Source organism: Podarcis filfolensis (genome assembly GCF_964270895.1).
Source record: "Podarcis filfolensis genome assembly, chromosome: 2".
Taxonomy (NCBI): Eukaryota; Metazoa; Chordata; class Lepidosauria; order Squamata; family Lacertidae; genus Podarcis; species Podarcis filfolensis.
Genome location: NC_139605.1, coordinates 119,838,149 through 119,865,250, shown reverse-complemented (window position 1 = coordinate 119,865,250; position 27,102 = coordinate 119,838,149). Strand labels below are relative to the sequence as shown.

Here is a 27,102-nt window from a genome sequence, read left to right as displayed (position 1 = left end):
GTACTAGATCTTTCCTCATCTTCGAGAAGTCCCCTTATCTTTTTTGGCAACTGCTCTTGCAGCAGGCTCAAGGTGACAGTCCCTGCTGATAGGAAATGGCAGGCATGTTTGCTTTCCACGTCAGCTTTAATAACAGGTAAAGCTACCTGTGAAAGCAAATGCCTGAGAATTGTCCAGTCCTTTCCATTCCATATGGTCAAAGAACCCTGTAGCTGAGTGTGTGTAATGGTCTAAAGATTTTCTGTAGTCAGACACATCTTAACTGCAAGTTGAGGTGTCTCTGTGTATTCAAAGTTGTGTGCTAGTGTCCACATTGCTTGTACCACCATCAGTTTGTGTACACATCTGCACATGCATTTGCAAGTGTGCAAATAAACATTATATCCATTTTGGTAGGCTTCTCCATATCTGGGCTAGAGGTTGAATCATTAGGTGCAACGGACAGGCTTCTGGACTTTTTATTACGGTGCACAAACAGCCTTTGGGCAGGCAGAGCTTGTTCTGCAGGATATGCAAAGCTGCAGGTGTACACATTTCCTTTTGGAAACAATTAGTAAAAGTTCAGAAGTCCCATGACCTCCTTTCCACCTGGCCGCTCCAAGCCAGTGCACACCTGTGCATATTCACAACCATTAAAATTATTCAATGCCAGTGTGTAAAGCACCATAGAGCTAGACAAGCAACATAGACAGGTCCCTGTACCCACAGAGCTTACAGTTTAAAACAGTGAAGAAACAATAGGGCAAAGGGAGGAAAGGCAGAGGAAATGTAGGCAGATGCTGTCATCTTTTTAAAAGTGTGCTGGTAATTAGGAATGAGTGGGGATTAAGAGGAAAAGCCAGACGCATTGTGGAAAAGGTGGGTTTTGAAGAAAGGGAGAGAGCGGGGATCATGTTTATGTATTGTGAATGCAACAGTACATGCAAGGGTCAGCAGCCCTGGAAGAACAGGGAGAGATAATTTAAGAGAGTAGGAGACCTTCAGTGGGCTATAGTTCATGGGTAGGAAAACTAAGGCCTGGGGGCCGGATCCGGCCCAATCGCCTTCTAAATCCGGCCTGCGGACAGTCGGGGAATCAGTGTGTTTTTACATGAGTAGAATGTGTCCTTTTATTTGAAATGCATCTCTGGGTTATTTGTGGAACAGGAATTCATTCATTTCCCCACCCCCCAAAATATAGTCCGGCCCCCCACAAGGTCTGAGGGACAGTAGACCGGCCCCCTACTGAAAAAGCTTGCTGACCCTAGGCCTAGTCCCAATAGTGTGAGGCAGGGATGACAGTGCACAAGGACAGAACCTCCACATGGTCATGCAGTCTGTGTGACCAGGCCCTTGCTCTCATTCCCAAATGTGGGATGGGTTTTTATAGGTAACTTTTTCAGCAGGGAGCTGGTCCACTGTCCCTCAGACCTTGTGGGGGACCAGACTATTTTCTTTGGGGGGGGGATGAATTCCTATGCCCCACAAATAACCCAGAGATGCATTTTAAATAAAAGGACACATTCTACTCATGTAAAAACACGCTGATTCCCAGACCGTCCATGGGCCGCATTGAGAAGGCGATTGGGCCGGATCCAACCCCCAAGCCTTAGTTTGCCCACCCATGTCCTAGGCTGTAAAACCTTGATTTGAGCAAGTCCAGCTTTGAAGTAAGCTGGCTCTCCTATTCTTACCAGCTTAACAAACAAGCAGGCAACAAATTGGGAAGTAAATTGGAAAGTATAATTTATTTACTGGTACTTTATGATGTTGCACTGGTTCACAGCAATGGCGGCAGTTAAAGCCATGCAGGCAAAATACTTATATTTACAGTGTAACCAGCTTGAGGCATTTGCCTGAACTGGAGCAAGTACAGCATAGCTCTGCCCTCATGGTTGGTTGAAGAGAGAGGGGAACAGGGAGTAGTAGAAGCTCCTTCCTCTCCAGGAAAGGAGGGGAAATGACATCACACAGAGTTCTTTCTAGCATTTGTGTTTCTATGGTCTGAGCATCTGCCTATCAGTAATACAGCTCTGTGGTGTTAGCACTTTCTCATGCTGACAAGAATATGCCTTTATTAGCTTTTGGCTGCTAATCTCCCACACCAAAGCCGAGTCTTCCAATTTGTGAAGAAGTGCCCTGCGAGCAAATGCAGAGTGTGCTCCTCCTCCCAGGGCTATCCAGAGCCAGATGGGCGGGGAATAAATAAATAATAATAATAATTACTATTATTATTGTATTTTCAGAGAGGGTGGGCACCTTCCTGGGCGCCATTGTGTGGGTGCTGTGGGGAACAGTGTGCTGACCTGCGGAACTCCCTGCTGCAGGATTTCACCAGAGCCCTGGATGGGGGTGGGGAGAAGAGGCCTGCTTAGCCCACCTTCCCCTTCCCACAGCAGCCAGATGCCAGTGGGAATCCTGCGAACAGAAGGGCACAAACAAGGAGGCACCTGTTCTGCAGCAATAAAACTGCTAGCACATTTGCAAAGTTAAGAAGGGTCATGTATGGTTTCAAATTGGAGGGGGGGTCCTGCATGGCAAAGGGGTGGACTAGATGATCCTCGGGACCCCTTGCAACTCCACGATTCTTCTCCAGCAACATTCCTACATTACTTGCACGCCGTTCGGTGTTGCTGCGCACGTGTCTCTCGAAGGCCTGAGAGCAGCACCTCAGCTGCGCTCCCGGTGCCAGGAGAGCCCCCTTGCTCGCTCGCTCCGGCCCTCCTTCCTTCCTCCGGGGCGGGGAAGCGGGCAGCAGGGGGCGGCGCCAGGAGGAGGCACCCTGCCCTGCCCTGCGGTGCAAGCCCGGCCGCCGCTGCTCCGACTCTGGGCCACCTCTCTCTCGCCATGCTACCTCTCCGCTTCGGCCTCGTCCTCGCCCTCCTGTGCGCAGCCGGCAGCCGCGCGCAGCGGGCGGAGGAGGAGCCCGAGAGCCCGAGCGAAAGTGCGCCCCGGGAGCTGCAGCTGGAAACCCTGGTGAGGGCGCGCGGGCGCAGTTGCCCGGCCGGCGGCGAGAAGTGCCCGGCACGCCTTCGAGATGCCGCCGGCGAAGCTGGGAGGGAGAGACGCAGCCCGGGGGCGCGCCTGGTCCTCGCGCGGGCCTCTTGCGCGGCGGGTGGGGCGGGAGGAGCGAAGCAGCAGCGCCGGGGCCGCTGACTCTCGGCGCGCGCTCTGGGGCGCAGCGGAGTTTTTGGAGAGGCCCCTCCGCCGCCCCCCGTTTGCGCGCTGCTGGACGGATGGAGAGCCACGTGCGGCTCGGATCCGGGCCCCCCGCTGACGCCCTCCCCTCTCTCTCTCTCTCTCTCGGCTCTCCGCAGGTGGAGCCTCCCGATGACTGCGCGGCGCGCTCGGCGCTGGGAGACACTCTGCACATCCACTACACGGTAAGCCGGGGCCGGGCGGAGGGCGCGGGGAAAGCCGCGCACGAACACGTCAGCACCGGCGCTTCCCGGCCGCCTGGGGAGGGGCTTCCCGCGGCTCCGCCCTCCGGGTCGGCGCGGGTGCTGGGCAGGAAAGATCGGGAGCGGGGGGCGCGTTGGTGCGTTTGGTTTTGGAAAGCCGAGCTGCGCGCCCCGGTGCCAGTCCTCCCTTTGCCGCCGTGGAAGAGGCTGCGCGTGTTTTCGGAGCAGCCTTCCGCGTCACGGGGCCCAATAGGCTTTTGCTCGGCTGCCACATGGACAGCGGGACAAGCCCTGGCTGAGGCTTCTGCGGGGCGCAAGGGCTCCCAGCAAAAGGGCAGAGGAAGAAGGCTTCAGTTGCAGGCAGACCCGGTGCAGACCCGGCGTGGGGCAGCCGGGTGCCCTCCAAATGTCGGTGGATTCTGGCTCCCGTCAGTCTCGACCGCTGGTCCTGCAAGCAAGCGGCTGGCGGAGCTGGGAGTCGCAACATATGGAGGGGATTTAGGGGAGTGCAGGCAGTTACCCCTCACAGGGCACCCAGTCCAGGGGACACAAAATAATAATAATAGTATTAACAACAACAAAACCCAGATTTATGCAGGTACTTAAGGAGCAGGTGGGGCTCATCCACCTGGAAAGGTAGCCCATCTCAGAGAAGGAAACCGATCCTCAACCTTGGCTGCCATGCAGGACATCTTCTGGAGAAGAAAAGGCAAAGGCGGCAACCTTACACAAATCTGGAGTTGAGTCCATAAGATGGTTGCCTCCTTTAGGCAACTCCTGCAGCCAAGCTGGTTCCAAATGTGTTGCTCTACTTTGCTTTGGACCACATCAGCAAGGCCTGTCTTGTGATCTGGGCAGCTGAGGACCTCCATACACACCGCCCAGGCTTGCGCCCCAGGGGCCTCACCTTTGTGCTGCTATTGCCTTCACCCCTGGAGGTGCACTCCATTGTCTCTCATGATAGATGCCAACAGCCTACTGAGAAAATCCATTAAAAAGCAACTGCACCAAAAGGAATTATTGTGAAAATAAGAACAGGTGCCAAATTTTGTCCTCATTCATGGTGCTGTATTACCAAAGTCTGCCCCTGACCTATTGGCTGCCCCTGGTGTAGAAAGTGTCCCTTGAAAGTCGAACAGGTATTCTGAAGGGAGGGAAGCATATTTTCTTACACACACCACAACACCGTAGAAGAGGTGTTCCTGTCAGTGTGAGAAAAGCGAATGTGTCTCCTTTTTAAAAATCTGGCTTTTTAAAAATAATAATGGAAAATGACGTCATGGTAGAAATCGCCACCAGCCTTTTTCCTGACACCATGTTGCTCCATTTGTCTCAGAACCACAAGTTTCCACACTTCCTGCAAGTTTTGTTTTTCCGTGCAGTTTAGCAATTGCTTGTGGGCTTCCCTTAGGAAATTGCTTAGCTGCCATGAGACTAGACTAGCTGCTGGACTGGCTGGGGCTTTGGTGGGATCTAGCAGCTGTCAGCACTGATGGCAGCAGCTGAATTGCTGGATCATAGCATTCTTTCTTTGCAGGGTACCCTTGAAGATGGCCGCGTCATTGACAGCTCTCTGTCCCGTGACCCACTGCAAGTGGAGCTGGGCAAAAGACAAGTCATCCCAGGTACATCTTTGGAACTTGCACTCTGAGGCCAATTTGGCTAACGAACTTCCACTTCCCACGCAATTTGGACATGAACTGGAGCAGGAACGTTATCCATTATTGGACCTTTTCCAATACAGTGATACCTTGGTTTACAACCATAATCCGTTCCGGAGGTCCTGTTGTAAACCAAAACAGGTTGTAACCCAAGGCGCGCTTTCGCCAATGGGGCCTCCCCCCAAAAAAATGGGTTGTAATCCAAAAAAAGGGACACACTCTTCCCCTTCATTATATATCTTTAGTGCCAGGTAAAAACTTAAAAAGTTAAACTGGAAGCCTGTGTTTCCTGTTGCTCCTTTACTTTGCTTGCATGTGGCATCATTTAAGTTCTGCACTGAGTGCTTGCTACTTTACTGATGCACTCAGCAGCTCACAAGTGACTCTGACCCTGGCTGAAAGCCGTGCGGCTTGCATTCTCTGTCAAGTAAAAACAGTGCTGAATGTAAGCCATACTTAACTCTTACCTGTGTTTCTTCTTTTGCTCAGGTTTAGAACAGGGTCTGCTGGATATGTGTGTTGGGTAAGTAACTTTCAGTGTGCTTGCCTTGTAGTCTGTGTACATCTCTGAAGCCCTTCCCTAAAATGGACCTTTCACAAGCTTAATGCAAGCCACAATTTCTCACTTTCTTAACTTGGGAAGGTTCTCTGTGAGGCAGTGTAAGGACTCTTGGTCTCCTCCCATAAATGTGCCTGTTGAAAACCTCTCTATTCTGTCAGGCTTATGCGGGTAATTAAGATTATCTTGGGCTGGAGTATTGTTTAGAGGGTTGCTGCTGCTGCTGCTGCTGTTAATTTTTTGGATCTTTATTTTGGATCTTCTGGTTTATGTGGAAGTTGTTCAATTTGGTTGTGCACTTCCTGTTCATTTGTTTATTGTTTATGACTACTTTTGTTATTTTTGTAGTTGTGTAATTTTTTTATATGTTGTCAGCCGCCTTGAGCTTTAACTTTGGAAAGGCAGCATGCAAATAAAATGATTGATTGGCCGATATCCTGTAATGGTTTTAAGATGTTTGTTTTAAATTGTTTTGACTTTAGGATGGTTTTGATTTTTTATTATTTTACTGTATGGTTTTATGATAGGGATGTGGGTGGCACTGTGGTCTAAACCACTGAGCCTAGGGCTTGCCGATCAGAAGGTTGGCGGTTCGAATCCCCGCAACAGGGTGAGCTCCTGTTGCTCAGTCCCTGCTCCTGCCAACCTAGCAGTTCGAAAGCACGTCAAAGTGCAAGTAGATAAATAGGTACCACTCCGGCAGGAAGGTAAACGGCGTTTCCGTGCGCTGCTCTGGTGTCAGTGTTCCGCTGCGGCTTAGTCATGCTGGCCACATGACCTGGAAAAACTGTCTGCGGAGCGGACAAACACCGGCTCCCTCAGCCTGTAAAGCGAGATGAGCACCGCAACCCCAGAGTCGTTTGTAACTGGACTTAACTGTTAGGGGTCCCTGTCCCTTTACCTTTACCTTTATGATTTTATAGAGTTGCAAACCACTATGATTTATTTCTATATATCAATAAGCAGCAAACAAATATTTTTATGTATAAATGTGAAAAGGAAATCCAACTTTTAAAAAATTGGTGTGAAGCATCCGTGGAGCATTTATTTGAATCCTGCTCCCTCCAGCCAAGGAATTTCTAGATTGTTTCACTGATGACTGCAATTTTCTGCCCGGGGTTTGTTTGTTTTTAAATGCCCAATGAATCCCCACTGAAGTCAACAGCTTTGTACACCCGTGTCCTGTCCTCAAATGCTGACATGGCATTCCTTCTTCCTGGCAGGGAAAAACGCAGAGTCATCATCCCCCCTCACCTGGCATACGGCAAACGAGGTTCCCCGCCAGCTGTCCCAGGTACAATCCAGCGACTAGCACCTACTTGATGGCCATTCGGCAGGACATCTTGGCAGGCTGTGTTTTTCTAGGCTGGTCTATCTGCTTCCGTTGCCTTTGGATGTACAGATGGCACCTGGGCTCTGATTTGGGGTTGAGGAACTGAAAAGGGGAGCTTGGAAAGCGACTGACTGTAGCGGGGTGGCCTCTTACAGCATTTTGATGCTGTGGGATAGCTAGATGTGAACTATCACTGGGTGGCTGCATGAGAAAGAGGCGATGTGGGGTGCTTGGTACAGTGTTGCAAGACAGCATTTCTCCATCAGTCTTCTTTTTAAATGCAAGATATTTAGTTCCTTCCATTCCCTTCTCATCTCCTGCTTATCACGAAGCAGCGGTAGCAAGCAGTGGGTTTAAGTTCTAAAAAGGGGTGAGCTGAGCCTGAATCCTGCACAGAAGCCGTGTTGGTTCCAAGGTTTTCCTGCCTGAAGCAGAGCCCAATGGCCCGTTAGGGCTTTTAGTTTTGCTGCAGCATGCAGCAAATTCCTGGCTATGCTCCTACACCCAGATCTGCAAAGAATTGCTGTAGTTAAGCAATGGTGAAATGTACTCTGCACACACTCAGAAGCACTCTTCCCTTTATTATTACTTCATAATTTCCTGGGCCAAAACAAAGCATTTAAAAAAGTTTTCTGGGCTGAGCCGTGGTTTCACATTTCTAGTGAAAATGCACCCTAACCTAAGGTGAATTCAGGCGTGTTGACTGAATGGGACAAAATTCACACAAACGTGTGGAAAGTCCAGAGTTGCATTTGAACGTGTGAGGTAAGAGCCGCATCCACAGGTGTTGCAGTGTCACTGAATGCACACAACTTCTGGAGAAAACATGGTGGCCAACCTGTGTAGCTCACAATGGAGCATCTGCCCAGTTCAGTAAAGAATTAGGATGTTTGACTTACTAGCTGCTGGCATTGGGGCTGAATGGGATGGCATCGTCAGCTGAAGCTGCCCTGTGCTCATCACCCCACATGAACCCCATTGCTTTAAGGATCTGTGGCTGCCCCCAAAGTGTGGCTGGCATATGTGGTTGCAATCCAGGTATCAGCTTGGGCGAAGTATATGCTCCCCTGGGAATTAGTTTGCATCTAGTTTGCAGTTAGACAAGCAGCCGTGGCCCTGCTTATGTTCTGCCCTTCGCCTGGCAGTTCATGTAGCCTGCAGAGCCATGCATTTTGAGCCTCCATGCAAATGCAGGTTGGTGGCTGTGCTCTGCTGGCTTTTGTGCCCTGGGCAATTGCACCAGTGCAGGGATGCCGGCATAAAGAGGGTGAAGGCAACCCTTTGGGTCTCTTGCGTGGAGCATCCTGTGAAGAATACAGACCCTCAGAGAAACACAGGAAGTGCAGTGTGGTCTACGTTGACTGGCTGTGACTGTCCCAAGATTTCAGGCAGGATTCTCTTCCAGCCTTACCTGTGTAGGCCGGGGACTGGGTGTGTGTCTTTCTGCATGCAAAAGAGGTGCTCTACCACTGAGCCACAGTCCTTCTGCAAAAGTTACCGTATTTTTTGCTCTATAAGACTCACTTTTTCCTTCCTAAAAAGTAAGGGGAAATGTGTGTGCGTCTTATGGAGTGAATGCAGGCTGCGCAGCTATCCCAGAAGCCAGAACAGCAAGAGGGATTGCTGCTTTCACTGCGCAGTGATCCCTCTTGCTGTTATGGCTTCTGAGATTCAGAATATATTTTTTCTTGTTTTCCTCCTCCAAAAACGAGGTGCGTCTTGTGGTCTGGTGCATCTTATAGGGTGAAAAATACGGTACCTTTTGCCAATACAGGATATGGGGCTGGAGGGACCGATTGCCTAGCACAGGGAAGCAGAACTAAGTTTCTCTTTCCTCCTATGCTAGAAGTGACATTTAGTTGCAGCAGCACCAGTGGGTGCAGTTTGCACTATGATATTGAGGAGGGCCTCTTGCTAATTTTTTTGAGTGAGCCCCCAAAGTCCTGACAGCACCACTGAGCAGCGCAGAGCCGAGCCTTGTTTGTGCTTCTCCAGCTGCCATAGATGCCTAACACTGACAGGACAGATTTCCTAAGGACCTGCCTTGCCTGAATTGTCCCCCAGCGCTGCTTCACCCAACTCCCTCCTCTCTCTCCAGCGGATGCAGTCCTGCAGTTTGAGGTGGAGCTGGTGGGGCTGTCCAGAGCCACCTACTGGCAGAAGATGCTGAATGACGTGCTGCCCCTGCTCTGCATCGGGCTTGTCCCTGCGCTCTTGGGGCTCATTGGCTACCACCTGTACCAGAAAGCCCGGGCACCCCGTGTCTCCAAGAAGAAACTCAAGGAGGAGAAGAGAAACAAGGCTAAGAAGAAATAAAGTGCCCCCTCACCTTTTTGGACATGGCTTTGCGGTTGCTTCTCTTGTGGGGTTCTGCTCTGTTGTGCTCGCACTTTCACAAAAAAGCGGAGGGAAGGGGTAGGTTGGATGAAGGGCTGGTCTCACCTACTAGGATGTAGTAGTTTGAACAGTCTTTAACCAGGGAAGGGTATCTAGGGGATATTATTGCAATATATAAGCAGCTCAGTCTAGCTGGTCAATCGAAGATTGCCTATTTCTGAGAGTCACGTCTAGCAAAGCACTGGCAGGCCATTCAGAATATACATTGAGCAGTACTCATGTATTGTTTTACAAAGTTTAAAATTCCCATGGCCTAGATTGTGCTGCAACAGGGGGCAGAGTGATGCATTTGCAATCCTTCAGGTATATTTGCAATATGTTCTCTAGACGTCGGTGGCCTCCAGCTCTCGCCAGTCCCAGCCAGCATGGACAAAGGCCAGGTACTCCAGGAGCAGAAGCCCAGCAGCGTCTGAAGGGCATCCTTGATTTGCGCAATGAGCTTTAACTAATTACATCTTACTTGGAGGCCCTGGGAATTGTAGTCCTGCAAAGTGAAGGACTTTTTGCAGCACACATGATAGATCTGATCTCCCAGCATTTGGCAGGGGTATTAAGTCAGCTAAACCCTACCTCTACTCTGAACTTTAGGATGGAGAATTAAATAAAAAGCTAGCACTCTGGAAAGGAATCACAGACAAAAGTTGGCACCTGCGCAAGTGCTTAGCCGCCTCCTTTGCAAACAGCTCTTAGGCCTGTGCACAAGCCTATAAAAGAAACCACTGGCAGTAGACACACCATAAATGAGAGTTCCCAATATACCAGCCTCGGGGGCTTTGCTTGCAGAGGGAAGAAAAGGCTCTAGTACGCATCAGCTCAGCTCTGTTCAGCTGTTTAATGGCAGGTATTGGCCCTTCCCCAAAGGCCCCCCAACAGTCCTCACTCTTCTCTATGTCCAGTGGTCTGTTAACATGACAGAGGAGGATAGTTTGAAATCACACGCCGCTGACTTAGAGGATCCGCTTGACCTCGAGTGCTGCCTCGACCACGTTATAGATCGGCTGCTTGGCAGGCTGGGACGAAGGTGGGGCAATGTTTTGCTGGTTGACAATCATCAGTGGATTGATCTGGCTCAGAACCTCGTCGTTCACCGAGATGCCATCCAGGTACTGCTTGAGCAGCTGCCTCAGCCTGAGGTTGTCTTGGAGCAGCGCTTGCTTAGTCCGCTCCAGCGAAAGCTGCTCCAGCCTCACCTTGTTGTATCTTTGCCAGAAGCGCTCCAGCCCCACGTAATCCTGCATCATCTGGAAAAGACATGGAAAAGACAGGCTTCTGGGTTGGTTCTAAGGAGCTGCATTGCTATCTTTGGACAAGATTCCCTGCTTTGAGTCAGTGGCTGCACTGGGAGAAACAAGCTGCTCTTGAGCAGCTGCTAAGTCGAAAAGTGCTGCTTGTGAATGTAGCAGCCAAATGTCTTGTAGCAAAGATTATTTCCTATAGCTGTGTGGCAAGCGAACGCCACAAAGTCAGGTGGGCCTGGATAGAGAGGCAGGCAGAATGCATTCTGGGAAAGTACCAGAGGCAAAGGTTGAGCAAGTGTCATGGGGAAAACTTTGCATGGTGCTAAGTGCATCACTTGGAAGTTGTATGGTGGTTCCCCTGCTGTGAAGAGCAGACATAGGGAGCCTGCTCAGGATTGGGGCTGTGACATGGGGGTTAACTCTGCCCCTGCCATGGTCTGAATGGAAACCCACCCCAGCTGCTGCTGCTAGCCTTAGGGTGGGGGCTCCCATTGGTGCCAGGGCTGTATTGCCTCAATCTGACCAATCTTCTGGGAAAGAACAGCCCTGAATGCTAAACTGGAGACACAGAATAATCCTGACAATGAACCGAAAGAACTGTTTCCTCCTCTGCTGGTGAAGCAGGCACACATGCCTTCCTCCCCTTTCCACACACAGACAATTCACCTGGGCTAGTGGCTCTTCCGGTTTCTCCAGGACCACCTTATCCACAGTCTTCTGTTCTTCCCAGGTCAGGGAACTGGCATAAAATGGCAGCACTTTCTCCTCCTCCGACTCTAGCCTGCGGCACATCTCAGCCAGGCGCAGGATCAGCTCTGCCTATGGGGGACGGGGAACAATAATCAGACTCGGTTTTCCTCAATCTGCCACAGGATACACTTCCCAGGGTCTGGCACTGGAGTGTCTCGGTATAGTTCTAAAGTGGGAGTTTTAGCTCTCTGGAGGGCTAGGAATGCCTTCACAGGATTTTCAGCACTTTTACCAAACTACAATTCCCGGGATTTTTTAGAGCAGGGTGAGGAGCTTGTGCTCCTCCTGATGTTTGTTGCTGGATTCTAGCACCCAGAACTCCTAGCCTGGCCAGCGGTCAGGAGTAGTGGAACTGGTGGTTCTGACAACGGGAGGATCATAAGTTCCTCAATCCTGCTTTAGGGAAAGCCATGGCAATTAAATGAGTATAAAACCAATATAAGTTTGTAATGTAGGTTTAGTTGCCAACCGTCACATGAGAGAAACTCTGAACTGTACATCTCGGCTAAGAGAGCAGCGTGCATGGAGTCTGCTCTGCTCTCTGGGAGTTTTGAGTTTCCACTACTATTTCAGGGCACTTTCAAGCCATGCATGGCTCCTTTGGGAAGAAGAGGCTATACGGCTGTGTACACATTAATGGCTCAAAATGCAGCGAAATTGTTCTTTTTCTCAATCCAGATTGAAGCTGGTTTGAGGGGAAGCACATCAAAACACAGTATTTCATAAGAAACAACCACATAGATATCAATTGTGGATAATGCCATGGGCACACTACTTCTCTAACCTGTGGTGGGAGCGCATTGGGTGCAGCGTGAACACAGCCTGTATCTCATTGCCACATTACAATCATCCCTGGGCTCCTGTATCTTTAAGAGTCACCACACATGATGCCCCCCCCCATGCTGAAGTAATCTGTGTAAGAAGGGACATGTATACCACTTTGTGAGAAAACTGCACACACAACTGTCCTCTGAAAGCTGCTCAGCACCCTGGCTTCTAAGCGGATTATTGTGACAAAATGAGAGCCTGCACAATTTTCACACGAGTACAATTTTCACACAAGAGTGTTCCCCGCACCATGAAGAGATTTAAGATTTGGAGTTATTTAAATGTACACTAAAAATATCTGACTGGGATGAACATATATGTGACAACATGTCTGTCACACAGGGACACTCAAAAGAGAGCCAGAATTGCGGGCAGCTCCTTGGCAAGGGAAGATTATGTGACAAGATTAACAGGCACACGGTATAGTATGCAAAGCACTTGTTCTGTTGTAGTGCAAGGAATTAGGTTTGCACAATGGAATCCCCCCACCCCCACCCCCCGCATGCATGGCGTGCACCCTCCCCAAATCTGCTCCAGAAGGTTGGGGGAAATCCCAAAACAGATTTAAGGGATGTACAGGGAGAGGAGAGGGAGGGGATGTTCCGTTGCACAGCCAAAACTCCTTTTGCTGATCAAATGAGTGCTTTTGACGCTGCCCAAAGTGTCTGGAAAGAACATCATCCTTTCAAGGCAGAGGAGACAATGAGTCTTGGGATGGCTTGCATGCTCTCCTGCCATCTGAGGCTGGGAGGACCAGCATTAATTTTTTTAAAGAACCTTTCTAAACCGATAGTTAAATAGATAGATGATCTCAAGTGTACAAAAACTCAAGTACAAAAACCCCCATTGATACAAAACCACTAAAAACAAACCAGGATCTGAAATTGAAAAATATAACAGAGCATCATAGGATAGAAAAGTAAAGGGTCCAACTTTAATAATCAGGGTAAACTTGCACAAGAAAGCTATGCATTCGACAGGGGTGGTGGATAAAAGGAACCACATGCTAAAAACCTCCATATAGCATATAAGCATAAGGAGTACCCTTCACTACTGCTGCTTCTCTCTCACTCTCACCATTTCTTATTCTCGCAGGAATTCCCAGCCATCTCTTCTGTTTGAACAATCCGAGCCACTGTTTGTTCCTTTCCCCAGTCAAGAACACCTTATCTTTGCCCCCAATAGCCTGTGCACCTCCCTCCCCCCCCCTCCTCTGGAAGTTCTTTCTGTTCCAGCCTGGCCAGGACTAAGAGAGGCAAGAGTCAAACTCCGCTGCTCTCCAAGGTCATGTTGGGAGCACATGCACACAGAATAGCCATTGCTTCTTAAAATACAGTGGTACCTCTGGTTAAGAACTTAATTCGTTCCGGAGGTCCGTTCTTAACTGGAAACTGTTCTTAACCTGAAGCACCACTTTAGCTAATGGGGCCTCCTGCTGCCGCCGCACCGCCAGAGCATGATTTCTGTTCTCATCCTGATGCAAAGTTCTTAACCCGAGGTACTATTTCTGGGTTAGCGGAGTCTGTAACCTGAAGCATCTGTAACCTGAAGCGTATGTAACCCGAGGTACCACTGTAGTTTAAAGAAAGGTGGGGTTTTTTTAACCCTATTATTTTCCACATTACCAGATCTCAGCTGCTCACGAGTGTAATATATCTCATATGCAAGATGGGAAACAAAGGGCAATTCCTCTAAGCAAGGGAGCTTCTCAGCAAGGGAGGTAAAACCTGGCTGATTCCTCCCTGCCTTGGAAATGTCAGCAGTATAGGCATCTGTGTCCATTCAGGAGGCGGTAGCCCCCCACTCCCCAGAAAGCTAGTCTCCACTAAAACAGCGTTATTTGGAGCCAACCAGGTGCTATTTTTATAGGCCAAAGCTGTGCTTGCACATAATCTGCAAGAACTGTCCTGGATCTGAACTCCATTTTGGGAATCCCAAGGGCTACCAGAGATCACCAAAAGTTTGATTTATGCATGTTCTCTTCAGCCAGGGGTGAACGAAGGCATCGTGACACCTGGGGCAGCAAACCGCTATGTACGGCACATGTGCGGCATTGCATGCATGTGCTGTAAGTAACAACGCCGCACATGCCCTGTACATAGCGGTTTGCTGCCAGCACTGCTCCAGCACCGTATGGATGGTGCCGGGATCCTCTGCTCACGGCTGCAGCCGCGAACGGACGATCCTCCGTTTGCAGCTGTAGTGGCGACAGAGGAATCCTATCGCCATCTGTACAGCATCCGTACTACACAAGGTGCCTTCTTATCACCCCCCCCCCGACATGGCACCCGGGGCACATTGGTGCACCGTCGCATCCCCCCCGTTGCGACGTCACTGTCTTCAGCTACCTCCGTTCTCCCCATCCTATGTACTTTCTCAGTTGTGGGAGGAAGGAGCCTGAGACCATGACTACCCAGAAGTGCATACAGTTTTACCTTCTGCATAACATGTTCCAACACTTTGAGAGCCCCGCTGCTCTCCCTGGACAGCTTAGCCAGGTTGCTTCGGGCCTTGGCTCTGGCCCGGTTCATCTCGCTCTTGAGCTTCTGCAGCTGCTTCAGCACCACCTCCTTCTCATCACGGACTCGCCGGTTCTGCTCCTCGCTCTCCCGTGCATGAAGAGCAATCTTGTTCTTCAGGATGCCAATGAGGTCCTGGTGACAAGAGAGGGATCTAATCAGCCGACAGGAGGTCTTCTGTAGCAACTATAAACTGAAACTCATGGCTGCAGGAAGAGGTGCGATTAGATGGCCATTTTGGTTTACAGCTTTGGTGGTGTGAGATTTTACTGTTGTAGGGGGTTCAAAGTAATGATGGGATGAGGAACAACTGCAGATATTTATAAGGCATGGGAGATGGGGGCGGGGTTTCATGAGGATCTGTTGCTCCACCCACCACTGATATGCATCACCAGATGTTTGCCCATGAATCTATTTTTCCCCAGGTTCTTCTGTTGGTGGGATGAGGGGGAGAAGGTAGATTTATGGAGAAGAGTGCTGGAGGCTGATGAATTTTTGACCTGTCCAGCCTTCCGATTCTGTCCACTGAGCTTTGCAAGCCCAAATCAAATGTTCAGTGCTCCCTCCATCCAGCATGACCTCCACAGCTACCATTGGAATGGCAGCCAGACCAGGATCTACCCACATAGTAATAATAATAATAATAATAATAATAATAATAATAATAATAATAATTTATTATTTATACCCCGCCCATCTGGCTGGGCCTCCCCAGCCACTCTGGGCGGCTTCCATAAAAACCAAAAATACAATAAAATATCACACGTTAAAAACTTCCCTGAACAGGGCTGCCTTAAGATGTCTTCTGAATGTCAGGTAGTTGTTTATCGCTTTGACATCTGCTGGAAGGGCGTTCCACAGGGCGGGCGCCACTACCGAGAAGGCCCTCTGCCTGGTTCCCTGTAGCTTTGCTTCTCGCAAGGAGGGAACCGCCAGAAGGCCCTCGGCGCTGGACCTCAGCATCCGGGCAGAATGATGGGGGTGGAGACGCTCCTTCAGGTATACTGGACCGAGGCCGTTTAGGGCTCTAAAGGTCAGCACCAACACTTTGAATTGTGCTCGGAAACGTACTGGGAGCCAATGTAGGTCTTTCAAGACTGGTGTTATATGGTCTCGGCGGCCGCCCCCAGTCACCAGTCTAGCTGCCGCATTCTGGATTAGTTGTAGTTTCCGAGTCACCTTCAAAGGTAGCCCCATGTAGAGTGCATTGCAGTAGTCCAAGCGGGAGATAACCAGAGCATGCACCACTCTGGCGAGACAGTCTGCAGGCAGATAGGGTCTCAGCCTACGTACCAGATGGAGCTGGTAAACAACTGCCCTGGACACAGATTTGACCTGTGCCTCCATGGACAGCTGTGAGTCCAAAATGACTCCCAGGCTGCGCACCTGGTCCTTCAGGGGCACAGTTACCCCATTCAGGACCAGGGAATCCTCCACACCTGCCCGCCTCCTGTCCCCCCAAAACAGTACTTCTGTCTTGTCAGGATTCAACCTCAATCTGTTAGCCGCCATCCATCCTCCAACCGCTTCCAGACACTCACACAGGACCTTCACCGCCCTCACTGGTTCTGATTTAAAAGAGAGGTAGAGCTGGGTATCATCCGCATACTGATGAACACCCAGCCCAAACCTCCTGATGATCTCTCCCAGCGGCTGCATGTAAATGTTGAAAAGCATGGGGGAGAGGACAGAACCCTGAGGCACCCCACAAGTGAGAGCCCAGGGGTCTGAACACTCATCCCCCACCACCACTTTCTGAACACGGCCCAGGAGGAAGGAGCGGAACCACTGTATGACAGTGCCTCCAGCTCCCAGCCCCTGAAGACGGTCCAGAAGGATGTTATGGTCGATGGTATCAAACGCCGCTGAGAGATCCAGCAGAACTAGGAAACAGCTCTCACCTTTGTCCCTAGCCCACCGGAGATCATCAACCAGTGCGACCAAGGCAGTTTCAGTCCCATGATGAGGCCTGAATCCCGACTGGAAGGGATCCAAATGGTCCGCTTCTTCCAGGCGTGCCTGGAGTTGTTCGGCAACCGCTCGCTCAATCACCTTGCCCAAGAATGGAAGATTTGAGACTGGGCGATAGTTGGCCATCGTGGCCGCATCTAAAGATGGTTTTTTAAGAAGCGGTTTAATAACCGCCTCTTTCAGCGGGTCTGGGAAGGCTCCCTCACGGAGGGAAGCATTCACCACCCCACGAAGCCCATCGCCCAGTCCTTCCCGGCTAGCTTTTATAAGCCAGGATAGAGGGGATACAAAGGTAAAGGTAAAGGACCCCTGACACTTAAGTCCAGTCGCAGACGACTCTGGGTTTGTGGCGCTCATCTCACTTTACAGGCCGAGGGAGCTGGCGTTTGTCCGCAGAGAGGTTCCCCCCCTCCCGGGTCATGTGGCCAGCATGACTAAGTCACTTCTGGTGCAACGGAACACCAAAACCAGAGCAGCGCAAGGAAACGCCATTTACCTTCCCGCTGGAGCGGTACCTATTTATCTATTTGCACTTTTGGGGCGTGCTTTTGAACTGCTAGGTTGGCAGGAGCAGGGACTGAGCAACGGGAGCTCAGCCCGTCGTGGGGATTCAAACAGCCGACCTTCTGATCGGCAAGCCCAAGAGGCTCAGTGGCCACCTGCCACCCACGTCCCTTACATAGAGGGGATAGTTCATATAAATTAATTGTTCATACAGACACCCTGTTTCCTGCAATCAACAGCAACACTTCAAGACAAGGCCATGATAATCACCAATGCAGGTAAAGGCCCTGCAAAGAGTGTCTCCACCATGGGAACCCAACTAAGCTGTGAGCCAAGTGGCAACCTCATACAATCCTGGAGGTCACTGCAAGTGGACTGCCAATTGTAGAAACTGGGCCACCGGTTACCGTAGGTATCTCTCTTGATGGTGAATTGCAAGGGGTGGGGGGATATAGGTCAACGAAGGTAACTTGGGGAGGCTGTTAATGCTACCATTTTGAAAGAACACCACTGCGTAGAAGGGACAGCACAGCAATATCTCAGCTGCAGGAGAAAGCAATGCCTGAATAAAGCCCAAATGTTTCCCTGGTCCGACCAGCCCAAGCAGGGCCACTCACTTGCATCTTCTGCAGTTTCCTCATCTGCATCTCAATCTCCTTGGTGCTCTTCTCATCTCTGCGTTTGAGGCCTTCAAAGGCAAACTTACGGTCTTCCGTTGCCTCTGTGTAAGTACGCAAGGCCTGCTGGAAGCGTTTCCACAGCTCCTCCACTTTACCCTCCAACTGCATGCGCAGGTAATGCTTCTCCTCCAAGTTCTGGGGCGGAAATGAACACAGATTAGTATTCTGCTAGCAGAACAGCCGGTCCTATTCTGGTCTGCTCTGGAGTTTTCCAGTTAACTGACTCATTTTGGACTAACCCTAGATCAGCCTGCCCAGGAACTCCTTTCCCAAGAGAAAGAGCACCATACATTTAGAGCACATCTGATGCACACTGAAAGCTCATGACTTCCCCCAAAGAATCCTGGGAACTGTAGTTTGTTAAGGATGCTGGGAAATGTAGCTCTATGGGAGGAAACTACACTTTGGAAGATTCTTTAGGGGAAGTTGTGAGCTTTAAATGTGCATTGGATGTGCTCTAAATGTATGGTGTGGAGGATCTGCCCTTTAAAAAATTGTTATTGTTTGTTATTATGCTATATATTTGTGTAATTTTAGATTATAAGTTGCCCTGTCATATTTGGATGAAGGGCAGTACAGAAATTTAATATAAATAAATAAAAAGCCTTAGTATGCCCAACTGGTTTTCTTTGGGGGTTTTAAAATCATGAGTATGGGCTCCAGGAACAAGAAACCTTGTACCTGGAGAAACAATGAAAATAAGGAGGACCTGCACATAGTTTCAGCTACAGTCTTGTTTCCCCGATCACTAGAATCTCTCATATGGCTCTTCTTGGGATCTTACATGGAACTGGATTTTACAGCATCAGCTCTGTGGGTTCTTTCTTCCTCCCCGCCCAGTAATGTGTGGGATAACACAATGCATGAAAATGACACCTTCCGCCTGTGCATCCCCCCAGCCTGCAAGCCAATTATGTGGGGGTGAAGGGGCTACAAAATCAGGTCATGAGTTGATTCGCTACACATTACTGGGAAGAAGAGAGAAAGAAATATACAGCAGAGGTGGTTCCATGTTCCTTTCAGTGTCTAGTTCTGTCTGTAGACCAGTTCAGCCACTGACTACAGCTCTATGTGCAAGCAAACACAGGGATGGTAATGGGTGTATTTTGATTACATAAAATGTGTTTGAGCTGGGGCCCTTCATCACTAGTGGCAGCTACAAATCAATGGCGGGGAAATAAACCCAAACTAAGTATATGATGATGAGTGTTAACAGACAAAGAGTTGAAGGAATACACATAGGCTTCCAGTCAAATGAGGTGCCAATGCCTGATAGTGGGTGCAGGATATATTTAGAAGCTTTATAATTTCAAGGAATTCCTGGCATGACTAAACCTCCGTTGAACATCTCCATGTAGCTTCTACCTGTCCCACATTCTTTCTTTCTTTGTTTTTTTTTAAATTAACCAATATATAAACATATTGGCACAAAGCAGACACATAAGAACACTGAAGGAGCCTGCTGGATGAGGCCCTAATTTGCATATTAAATAACTTTTAGAAGACCTATGAAAGGCAGGTTTCAGGGCCACGCCATTGCTAAAACGTGTATATATTTTTTCCTGAGGATATTGTCCGTTTCAAAATATGATAAATCCTCCCATTCGTTAGCAAACTTAGTAATTGCCATAAAGTTTCCTCCCAGAGTTTTAACCCAGACCTTGTTCTTGACGTCATCTCTTGTACTCTGGAAGTCGAGCCTGGCCTCGTATTCACTGTCAGTAAAGTTTTGCTCCATAGCCAGCAGCACATCCTGCAGGTACCGGCTCTCTAGATTATGGTGACCTATAATTATCTTCCTGGTGAAAATATGAAAAGCCGCGTGAGTTCTAAGAGTCCAACGAAACACAGTTTTCCACAGTTGCTGAGCCACCATCTTTCCCAGCCCCGCCTCCCTCCTTTCTTCCCTTCTACCTCTCTGTGTCAAACTCCTTCTGCAGAGCTTGCAGCTCCGTTTGGTAATCCTCCTCTAAGTAGCCAATGCGGCAGCGCTGGAGTTCCAACAGCTGGTCTATGTTGTGCAAGTGGCTGCGCAAAGCATGCGCATATTGAGCTTCTGCCTCCGTGAGGTCCTTAGCGAGGGACTGGAGGGGACAGAGATGCATTAGACAACCACAGCAGGAGACCAACCTGTTTTAAAGAGCTAAAGAATTCCACACTAAAAATACTGAGAATGCTAAGACCTAAAATAATAAATTGTGGTATCTGAAATAACTTATATTAAGCTGGTAAACACACATAAAGCTTCTGAACTGAATCTGCTGTGGATTGAGCCTGGCATTCCACACTGCATTCAGTTCTTATACCACTGGGACCCACTGATAGCAATAATAAAGAACTGTTAAGAGGTCATTGCAGAATTGTACAAAGTGCAAACCACTTTTTCCTACAATACAGATGTGCCCTTTGTTATTCCCCTTTGCTCCTTATTGGCAAGTGTCACAGAGCTGCTGTGAGTCTCAGAAGCTGCGTGACTTCCCTCTCCAATCTCTAAGAGAGCCATTAACAGTTTCACAGTCTCCTTCCAAGGGCTTTTCCCGGCCAGGACTCACCTTAATGACATTGTCTTTGCAGTCCACCACACGTTCAAAGGTCTGGCTAAGAATCTCAATGTCCTTACGCAGCTCCCTGGCCTTGACCTCACGGAGCACCGTGCGCCACTGTAGGGTGATCTTGTGCAGGTTTAGTTCACTGTTGCGCTCCTCTTTGGCCAGTTTTTCCTGTATTAAGAGCCACAACTTTACCCAGGCAAGCCCAACACATCCCAGACATTGCAAGATAAGGAACCAGACAAAGAATAGAGGTAGTAGGCAGTAAAATTTGTTTGCTAAAACCATTGTGATCACAAAACTAGTGACTGATCAATAAACACAAGATGCTGGACTACATGAGCCTTTGGTCTGATCAAAAAGGAATTTTCTTATGTTCTTAGGATGGCAACCTTCTCCACAGGTCAGACACCACTTACACTGGTCACATATTAGCCCCAGTGTCAAATGAACACCCTGAGCATGTTCTGTGCTGATCAACTGCATTGAAATAGCACTGATCCTTTCGGAGTGATGTGGGAGTGCCATCAAATGATCATCAGAAATACTTCCCAAATGTAAAGCCCCTTAGGCCATGTCAATATGACAGACAGACTGGGGGACTTCTGAAACATCTTCGGAGGTGTTCATGAAGACACTGGAGGACCACTTTAAATTTAGGGATTTGTATCACTGGGGTAAGGGACGTGGGTGGCGCTGTGGGTTAAACCACAGAGCCTAGGGCTTGCTGATCAGAAGGTTGGCGGTTCGAATCCCCGCGACGGGGTGAGCTCCCATTGCTCTGTCCCAGCTCCTGCCAACCTAGCAGTTCAAAAGCACGTCAAAGTGCAAGTAGATAAATAGGTACCGCTCCAGCGGGAAGGTAAACGGTGTTTCCGTGCGCTGCTCTGGTTCGCCAGAAGCGGCTTAGTCATGCTGGTCACATGACCCGGAAGCTGTACGCCGGCTCCCTCGGCCAATAAAGCGAGATGAGCGCCGCAACCCCAGAGTCGGTCACGACTGGACCAAATGGTCAGGGGTCCCTTTACCTTTTATCACTGGGGTCTTCCAACTCTATTGCCATGTTTACCTGAAACTATTCATTACATCACCCAATTCCAGTTTCACACTCAATATGCCACCAAGTCAACTGGTAAGAAAAGGAACTGAAAGCTTTTCAGGCTAATTGGCAGAAACCTTTGGTCAGAACAAAAGAGATATGATAAAAACTAGAGTGACACACAATCTAAGCTTCCGGTACTAAATTTAAATTCACCCGTTGCCATGGCCCTCTATGGCACACATAGGGCCAATGCTCTCTCACTGGATTTCTGTGGTGGAAGTCATATATGCCCATAGCTGTCAACTTACAGATTTGAAAATAAGGGACCAGCAGCCTTGAAAATAAGGGATCAGGAGCCAAAATAAGGGACCTGCAGCCTCACCTGTTCCAGGCATTCCAGTCTTCCTGTCCTCCTGCAGTCTGGTCAAACTCATGCTGGTAGCTTTGAGAACACTGTCCAGCCAACTTTGTGACCAGATGTTCAACTGAATAGAATCTGAATCACATGCACCACAAAGCCTATGCAGCCTCAACTAAAATGGCTCCCCGGCCTGGCTTTGCACTGCAAAGTTTGCAGCAGCACGTGCATTCAAAACCCCCCTCAGCTTGCGTTAACTAGCCACACACAAGGCATGCAAACTCCACCCCCCAGTCGTTCTTAGACTTCTTATTGAGTGAGCAACACAGCCAAGCAACACAGTTGGAGCCTCCCTCCTCCCTGGCTGGCATGGAAGGAGGGAGAGGAGCTGCTTCATTTGAAATTTAAGGGACATCATTTAAGGGACATTTAAGGGACATCCATCAATAAGGGACAGCAGCAGGACATGGCGCTGGAATAAGGGACTGTCCCTTCAAATAAGGGACACTTGACAGCTATATATGCCTGGCATCGGCTACTGTTGTAGCAGCAATCAGTTCAATTTAATATCAAAAGCGTCAATAAGGGCTGCACTGTAACTTTGCTCACTAGACTGAATCTTCATGAGTTAAGAAGTCAGGTGACCATGAGAATCAGCCACAGCTCACTTTCTCCAATATAGGTTCCAAGGCCCTTCACTATTCTTCCCTCTGAGTAACTTGTTACCTGCCTACATCTATCTATTTACCCATCTGCTTGCCTTCTATGTCTTCCCTCTTACAGCAGAACAGAAGCAAAGACCCCCAAAATGGTACAGAACAGTAATTACAGGAAAATCCCAAAGGTGTTGCGCTTGAAAGACTTCCTCAAAGTAGTTTTAAAATAAACTCCAACAATACAGGCAGCCATTTAATTAAACATCTATTTTGATCTCAAAGAATACTCCTCTGGGGGAAAGTACTGAGCTCAAAATGTGTTGAGATTCTAGGATTTCCCCATAAAGATTGTGTCTGGCCTTGCCCATCTGCCTCCAAACCACTAACCTAGTTTTGACCTTTTACCTTCCAGAGATTACATATAAACTTCACTACAATCTACCGTGCTAGATTCAAGCTCTTTCACCTCCTGACTGCATAAAATGCTGCGGTCAGAGAATATGATTTTAAAACGACTCTTTCTGTTTTCCATCCTGCATTATCTTACAAGTGGCACGTTGCAGACTAAAAGATGTTCTTAGCCTCACTGCTGAGAACACCCTAAGATTATGTGATTCACCCTGTTCTCTCACATTTGGAAACAAGACCCCTGGAGCACTGTTTTGAATTGTGAGCAGGTCTGCTGACACTCCTCTCCCCACAAAACGCCACATATCTTCATGCTTCCTTGTAGCACAAATCCCTTTATGTCCAGGCAAACAAATGGTACCTTTAGGAACTGGGCCAGCATGTCCTCCTTCTTCTTTGTCATTTCTTCCTCAGCCAGCCGCTTCTGTTGCATCATAATCAGCCGTTCTTCATCAGTCAGGGCCGCCCGCTTGCGTCCTCTCCTCTTCGGCATGACTGCACCTATAATGGAGGAAAGTACAAAGAGGAGGAACCCAAGCCTCCTCCTACCCCTTTGGTCTATGCTAAAAGGGGGCAGCTCTAATGGTCAGGCCACATCTGCACCTATACCTCTTTTGTCAGTATAGACCAGTGATGGCCAAACCTGGCCCTCCAGCTGTTTTGGGACTACAGTTCCCATCATCCCTGACCACTGGTCCTGTTAGCTAGGGATGATGGGAGTTGTAGTCCCAAAACAGCTGGAGGGCCAGGTTTGGCCATCACTGGTATAGACACACCAATATGGCTCTACTGTAGCCTCCTTTAACTTGTTGTCCATACCCATTCCTTCTTTATTATCCTGGCCTTGCTTTAAGGATCTCAGGATTATGAACATCAGAGATGGGAAACCTGTAGCCCTACAGATGTTGACTCCAACTCCCATCAGCCCCCACCAACATGATCAATGGCCAGGAATGATGGGAGTTGTAGTCTAACCTCATCTGGAGGGCCACAGATCCCCCATGCATAGTGTGCATGGTCCCTCCCCCTTTCATCCACATATAATCCTGTGACATTGATTAGGTTGAGAAATCATGGCAGGTCCAAAGCCACCCAGGGAGCTTGATAGCTAAGTCCCTATTTGAACCCGGCTCTCCTCAGATTAAGTCCACTAGCTCTCTCTTTCTTGCCTTTTATTTCCTACCCTTCCCTCACCATTATTTTTATTGCAATTCTTAGAACTCACCTTGCCTGAAGCTTCAAATCTGGGTCAATCCACTGCCTCACAGGCTGGCTATGAAGGCTTTCCCACCAACACTACCCAAGCTTTGTGAGGGACACGTCTGATGAGACCAGAATTGCCAGGAATGCCTATTAGAGGAGAGGAAGCAAGCATGGATGAGCCTAGAAATGGGAAATAATCAAACATCATTGTGGCCTGACTTGGTTGTGCTTTGGGAAGGCCCCACTTCCTAAAAATTAGCGTTGCCACGTTGTTTACGGACAGATGCTCTGTGCTTTCTTTAAAACAGTGTGTAGAGGTCAGAAATCAACAACTCGTGTCTCCTGCTGTCACTGCTTTTTCATGCCAGGTAATGCTCCCATTTTAAATGATTACCTGTCATGCATCTGTTCAAGGAGCAGAGCCTCTGTCCTTAAAGAAGTGGCAAATAAGTTGGAGACAATCCCTTTTTCTTTCTTGTTAGATGTGTTATCCTGCCTGTAAAGTATCCCTCCCTCCTGGGATCAATTTTGCCATCTAACCCATGCTCACGAGACTATCTTCTCGTTTCTCTCATCAATAAAGCATACGACACCTGTTGTCAGAAGCTCTTAAAGTACTAATTCCCAAATGGTGTGGCCTGACATAACTGCTAATGGCCACAAGAAATAAAATGGCATAATCAAGGGCTCCTAAGAGCCCAAAGCACCAAGCAAAGATTGCTCACTGTGCCCTTTGCATGATTCCCTGCTCTGGTCTGTGGTGTCTCTCCATCAGATGCCTTTGGATCACCCATCCCGGCCTTAGGCCCAATTACCCAGCCTCAGGGGAGAAGGAAGGAGGGCTGCATCTCCGCATGAGTCGCTCCTCTGGCATTACCTGCTTCCAGGCACGTGAAGCTGAGGCAAAAACACACAGCTCCCCTGAGTCTGGGAAATTCTCACTCTTACATAAATGGGGTGGAGGAAAAGGCTTTTTGGGTACAGTGGTACCTCGGGTTACATACGCTTCAGGTTACAGACTCCACTAACCCAGAAATAGTACCTCGGGTTAAGAACTTTGCTTCAGGATGAGAACAGAAATCGTGCTCCAGCGGCAGCGGGAGACCCCATTAGCTAAAGTGGTGCTTCAGGTTAAGAACAGTTTCAGGTTAAGAATAATAATAATAATAATAATAATAATAATAATTTATTATTTATATCCCGCCCATCTGGCTGGGTTTCCCCAGCCACTCTGGGCGCCTTCCAGCAAAACACTAAAATACAATAACCTATTAAACATTATTATTATTTTTTAAAAGATTTTTATTAAAGTTTCAAAGATTATATAAAAACAGAATACAAGAAAAAAAATTACACACAAACAAAAATAAGAACAAGTATACTTTCAATTCCTTGTTTTCTTATAACTTACTTCCCCGACTTCCTCATACCTCCCCTTTCTGTATTCCAATTTCTAATTTATTTGATTCAACAAATCCTTTCCCTTCATTCTCATTCAAATTTTGACCTTTCTTTTTCTTTCAATAACCTATTAAACATTAAAAGCTTCCCTAAACAGGGCTGCCTTTAGATGTCTTCTAAAAGTTTGGTAGTTATTTTTCTCTTTGATATCTGGTGGGAGGGCATTCCACAGGGTGGGTGCCACTACCGAGAAGGCCCTCTACCTGGTTCCCTGTAACTTGGCTTCTCGCAGCGAGGGAACCACCAGAAGGCCCTCGGCACTGGACCTCAGTGTCCGGGCAAAATGATGGAGGTGGAGACGCTCCTTTGGGTATACTGGACCGAGGCCATTTAGGGCTTTAAAGGTCAACACCAACACTTTGAATTGTGCTCGGAAACATGCTGGGAGCCAGCGTAGGTCTTTCAAGACCGGTGTTATATGGTCTTGGCGGCCGCTCCCAGTCACCAGTCCAGCTGCCGCATTCTGGATTAGTTGTAGTTTTCGGGTCACCTTCAAAGGTAGCCCCACATAGAGCGCATTGCAGTAGTCCAAGCGGGAGATAACTAGAGCATGCACCACTCTGGTGAGACAGTCCGCGGGCAGGTAGGGTCTCAGCCTGCGTACCAGATGGAGCTGGTAAACAGCTGCCCTGGACACAGAATTGACCTGCGCCTCCATGGACAGCTGTGGACCTCCGGAACAAATTAAGTACTTAACCCGAGGTACCACTGTATATGGATGATGATGCATGATTAAAAAAAAAATTAAAGCCTGTCGCATGGACCCAACAGAAACGCTTCATGTTGGATGCTCCCCCTTGTGCAGCCCTAATTTTGATATGGTGATGTGGCACCAGCCCCTGAAAGGCAGGCAGGCAGGCAGGCACTTCGGATCTTGGATGCGGCGCAAAACATCTTCCCAGCCAGCCAAGGAATTTCTCCTGTCGTGGTTAAACCTGCCCCCCCCCCGGCTTCGTCCCCCCCCCCCCCCCCCGCCCGCGCCTACCTCTCTGCTTCCCCCTCGTTGCTGCAGGCCGAGTCCCTCCGGTCTCCTAGCAACAGCCTCCCCAGCCGGAGCGAGGGCGGCGCAGCCGTGGAGGGCGGAGCCGGAGCGCGCTCTGGGCGGCCCGCTGGGCGAAGCGGCCTCCGTCCGGAGACTTTTCAAGGGGCCCCGAGGGGCGGGCCGTCTCGTCCAACCCCGTGCCCTGCAGGGATCTCGACGCAGGATCCCCAATCCACTTTGCAACCATGCCGGACCCTGCTTTGCGCTGCAAAGGTGCGGGCAGGTTTATTGCTGCACCTGCTGCTGTTGTTGGCCTCCGTCTGTCTCGAGAGCAGCGCCGGATTGACGGATAAGCTAAACAAGCTATAGCACTCTCTTGCCCCCCCCCCGCCAAAATATACTTCTTCTTAATTGTATTTCACTATTAATATACTCAACCACTGCCACAATGTCCTTTCTTCTATCAGATCAAAATGAGCAGATAACAGCAAAGGTTGCTAGGTTCATAGCAGGGGCAATCAGAATCATGGCCACTAACTGACAGCTGATTCAGGACTTTAAATTCTGCTCTTATATCAAATTTCCTTTTCTGCATATACAGTACTGTAATGTTTTACTGTTGC

The 27,102-nt window shown here is 49.0% G+C and overlaps 2 protein-coding genes across 2 annotated transcripts; one reads left to right on the top strand and one right to left on the bottom strand.

The window, feature by feature from the left end:
- Nucleotides 1-2,753: 2,753 nt before the first annotated feature.
- On the top strand, nucleotides 2,754-9,271 carry FKBP11 (FKBP prolyl isomerase 11). Its single transcript, XM_083599682.1, has 6 exons — nucleotides 2,754-2,955; nucleotides 3,297-3,362; nucleotides 4,918-5,005; nucleotides 5,531-5,564; nucleotides 6,824-6,894; nucleotides 9,032-9,271. Exons 1-6 carry the CDS (start codon nucleotides 2,827-2,829, stop codon nucleotides 9,247-9,249), a joined length of 606 nt encoding a protein of 201 aa, XP_083455808.1. The 5' UTR covers nucleotides 2,754-2,826; the 3' UTR covers nucleotides 9,250-9,271.
- An 872-nt stretch (nucleotides 9,272-10,143) lies between these two features.
- Nucleotides 10,144-26,586, bottom strand: DRC2 (dynein regulatory complex subunit 2). Its single transcript, XM_083599657.1, has 10 exons — nucleotides 26,483-26,586; nucleotides 24,059-24,183; nucleotides 23,195-23,334; nucleotides 20,373-20,540; nucleotides 19,735-19,904; nucleotides 19,481-19,619; nucleotides 17,758-17,955; nucleotides 14,582-14,800; nucleotides 11,235-11,387; nucleotides 10,144-10,571 (listed from the first exon to the last, which is right to left on the bottom strand). The coding sequence occupies exons 3-10, from the start codon at nucleotides 23,324-23,326 to the stop codon at nucleotides 10,278-10,280; spliced, it is 1,473 nt and encodes a 490-aa protein (XP_083455783.1). The 5' UTR covers nucleotides 23,327-23,334; nucleotides 24,059-24,183; nucleotides 26,483-26,586; the 3' UTR covers nucleotides 10,144-10,277.
- Between the last annotated feature and the right edge of the window lie 516 nt (nucleotides 26,587-27,102).

Coding starts and splice junctions, on each gene's coding strand:
- FKBP11 (XM_083599682.1), top strand. CDS start 2,827: ATGCTACCTCTCCGCTTCGGCCTCGTCCTCGCCCTCCTGTGCGCAGCC. Junction 2,956..3,296: donor AGCTGCAGCTGGAAACCCTG/GTGAGGGCGCGC, acceptor GGCTCTCCGCAG/GTGGAGCCTCCCGATGACTG. Junction 3,363..4,917: donor CTCTGCACATCCACTACACG/GTAAGCCGGGGC, acceptor CTTTCTTTGCAG/GGTACCCTTGAAGATGGCCG.
- DRC2 (XM_083599657.1), bottom strand. CDS start 23,326: ATGCCGAAGAGGAGAGGACGCAAGCGGGCGGCCCTGACTGATGAAGAA. Junction 19,905..20,372: donor GCAAAGACAATGTCATTAAG/GTGAGTCCTGGC, acceptor TGTCCCCTCCAG/TCCCTCGCTAAGGACCTCAC. Junction 10,572..11,234: donor CGGAAGAGCCACTAGCCCAG/GTGAATTGTCTG, acceptor TGTCTTTTCCAG/ATGATGCAGGATTACGTGGG.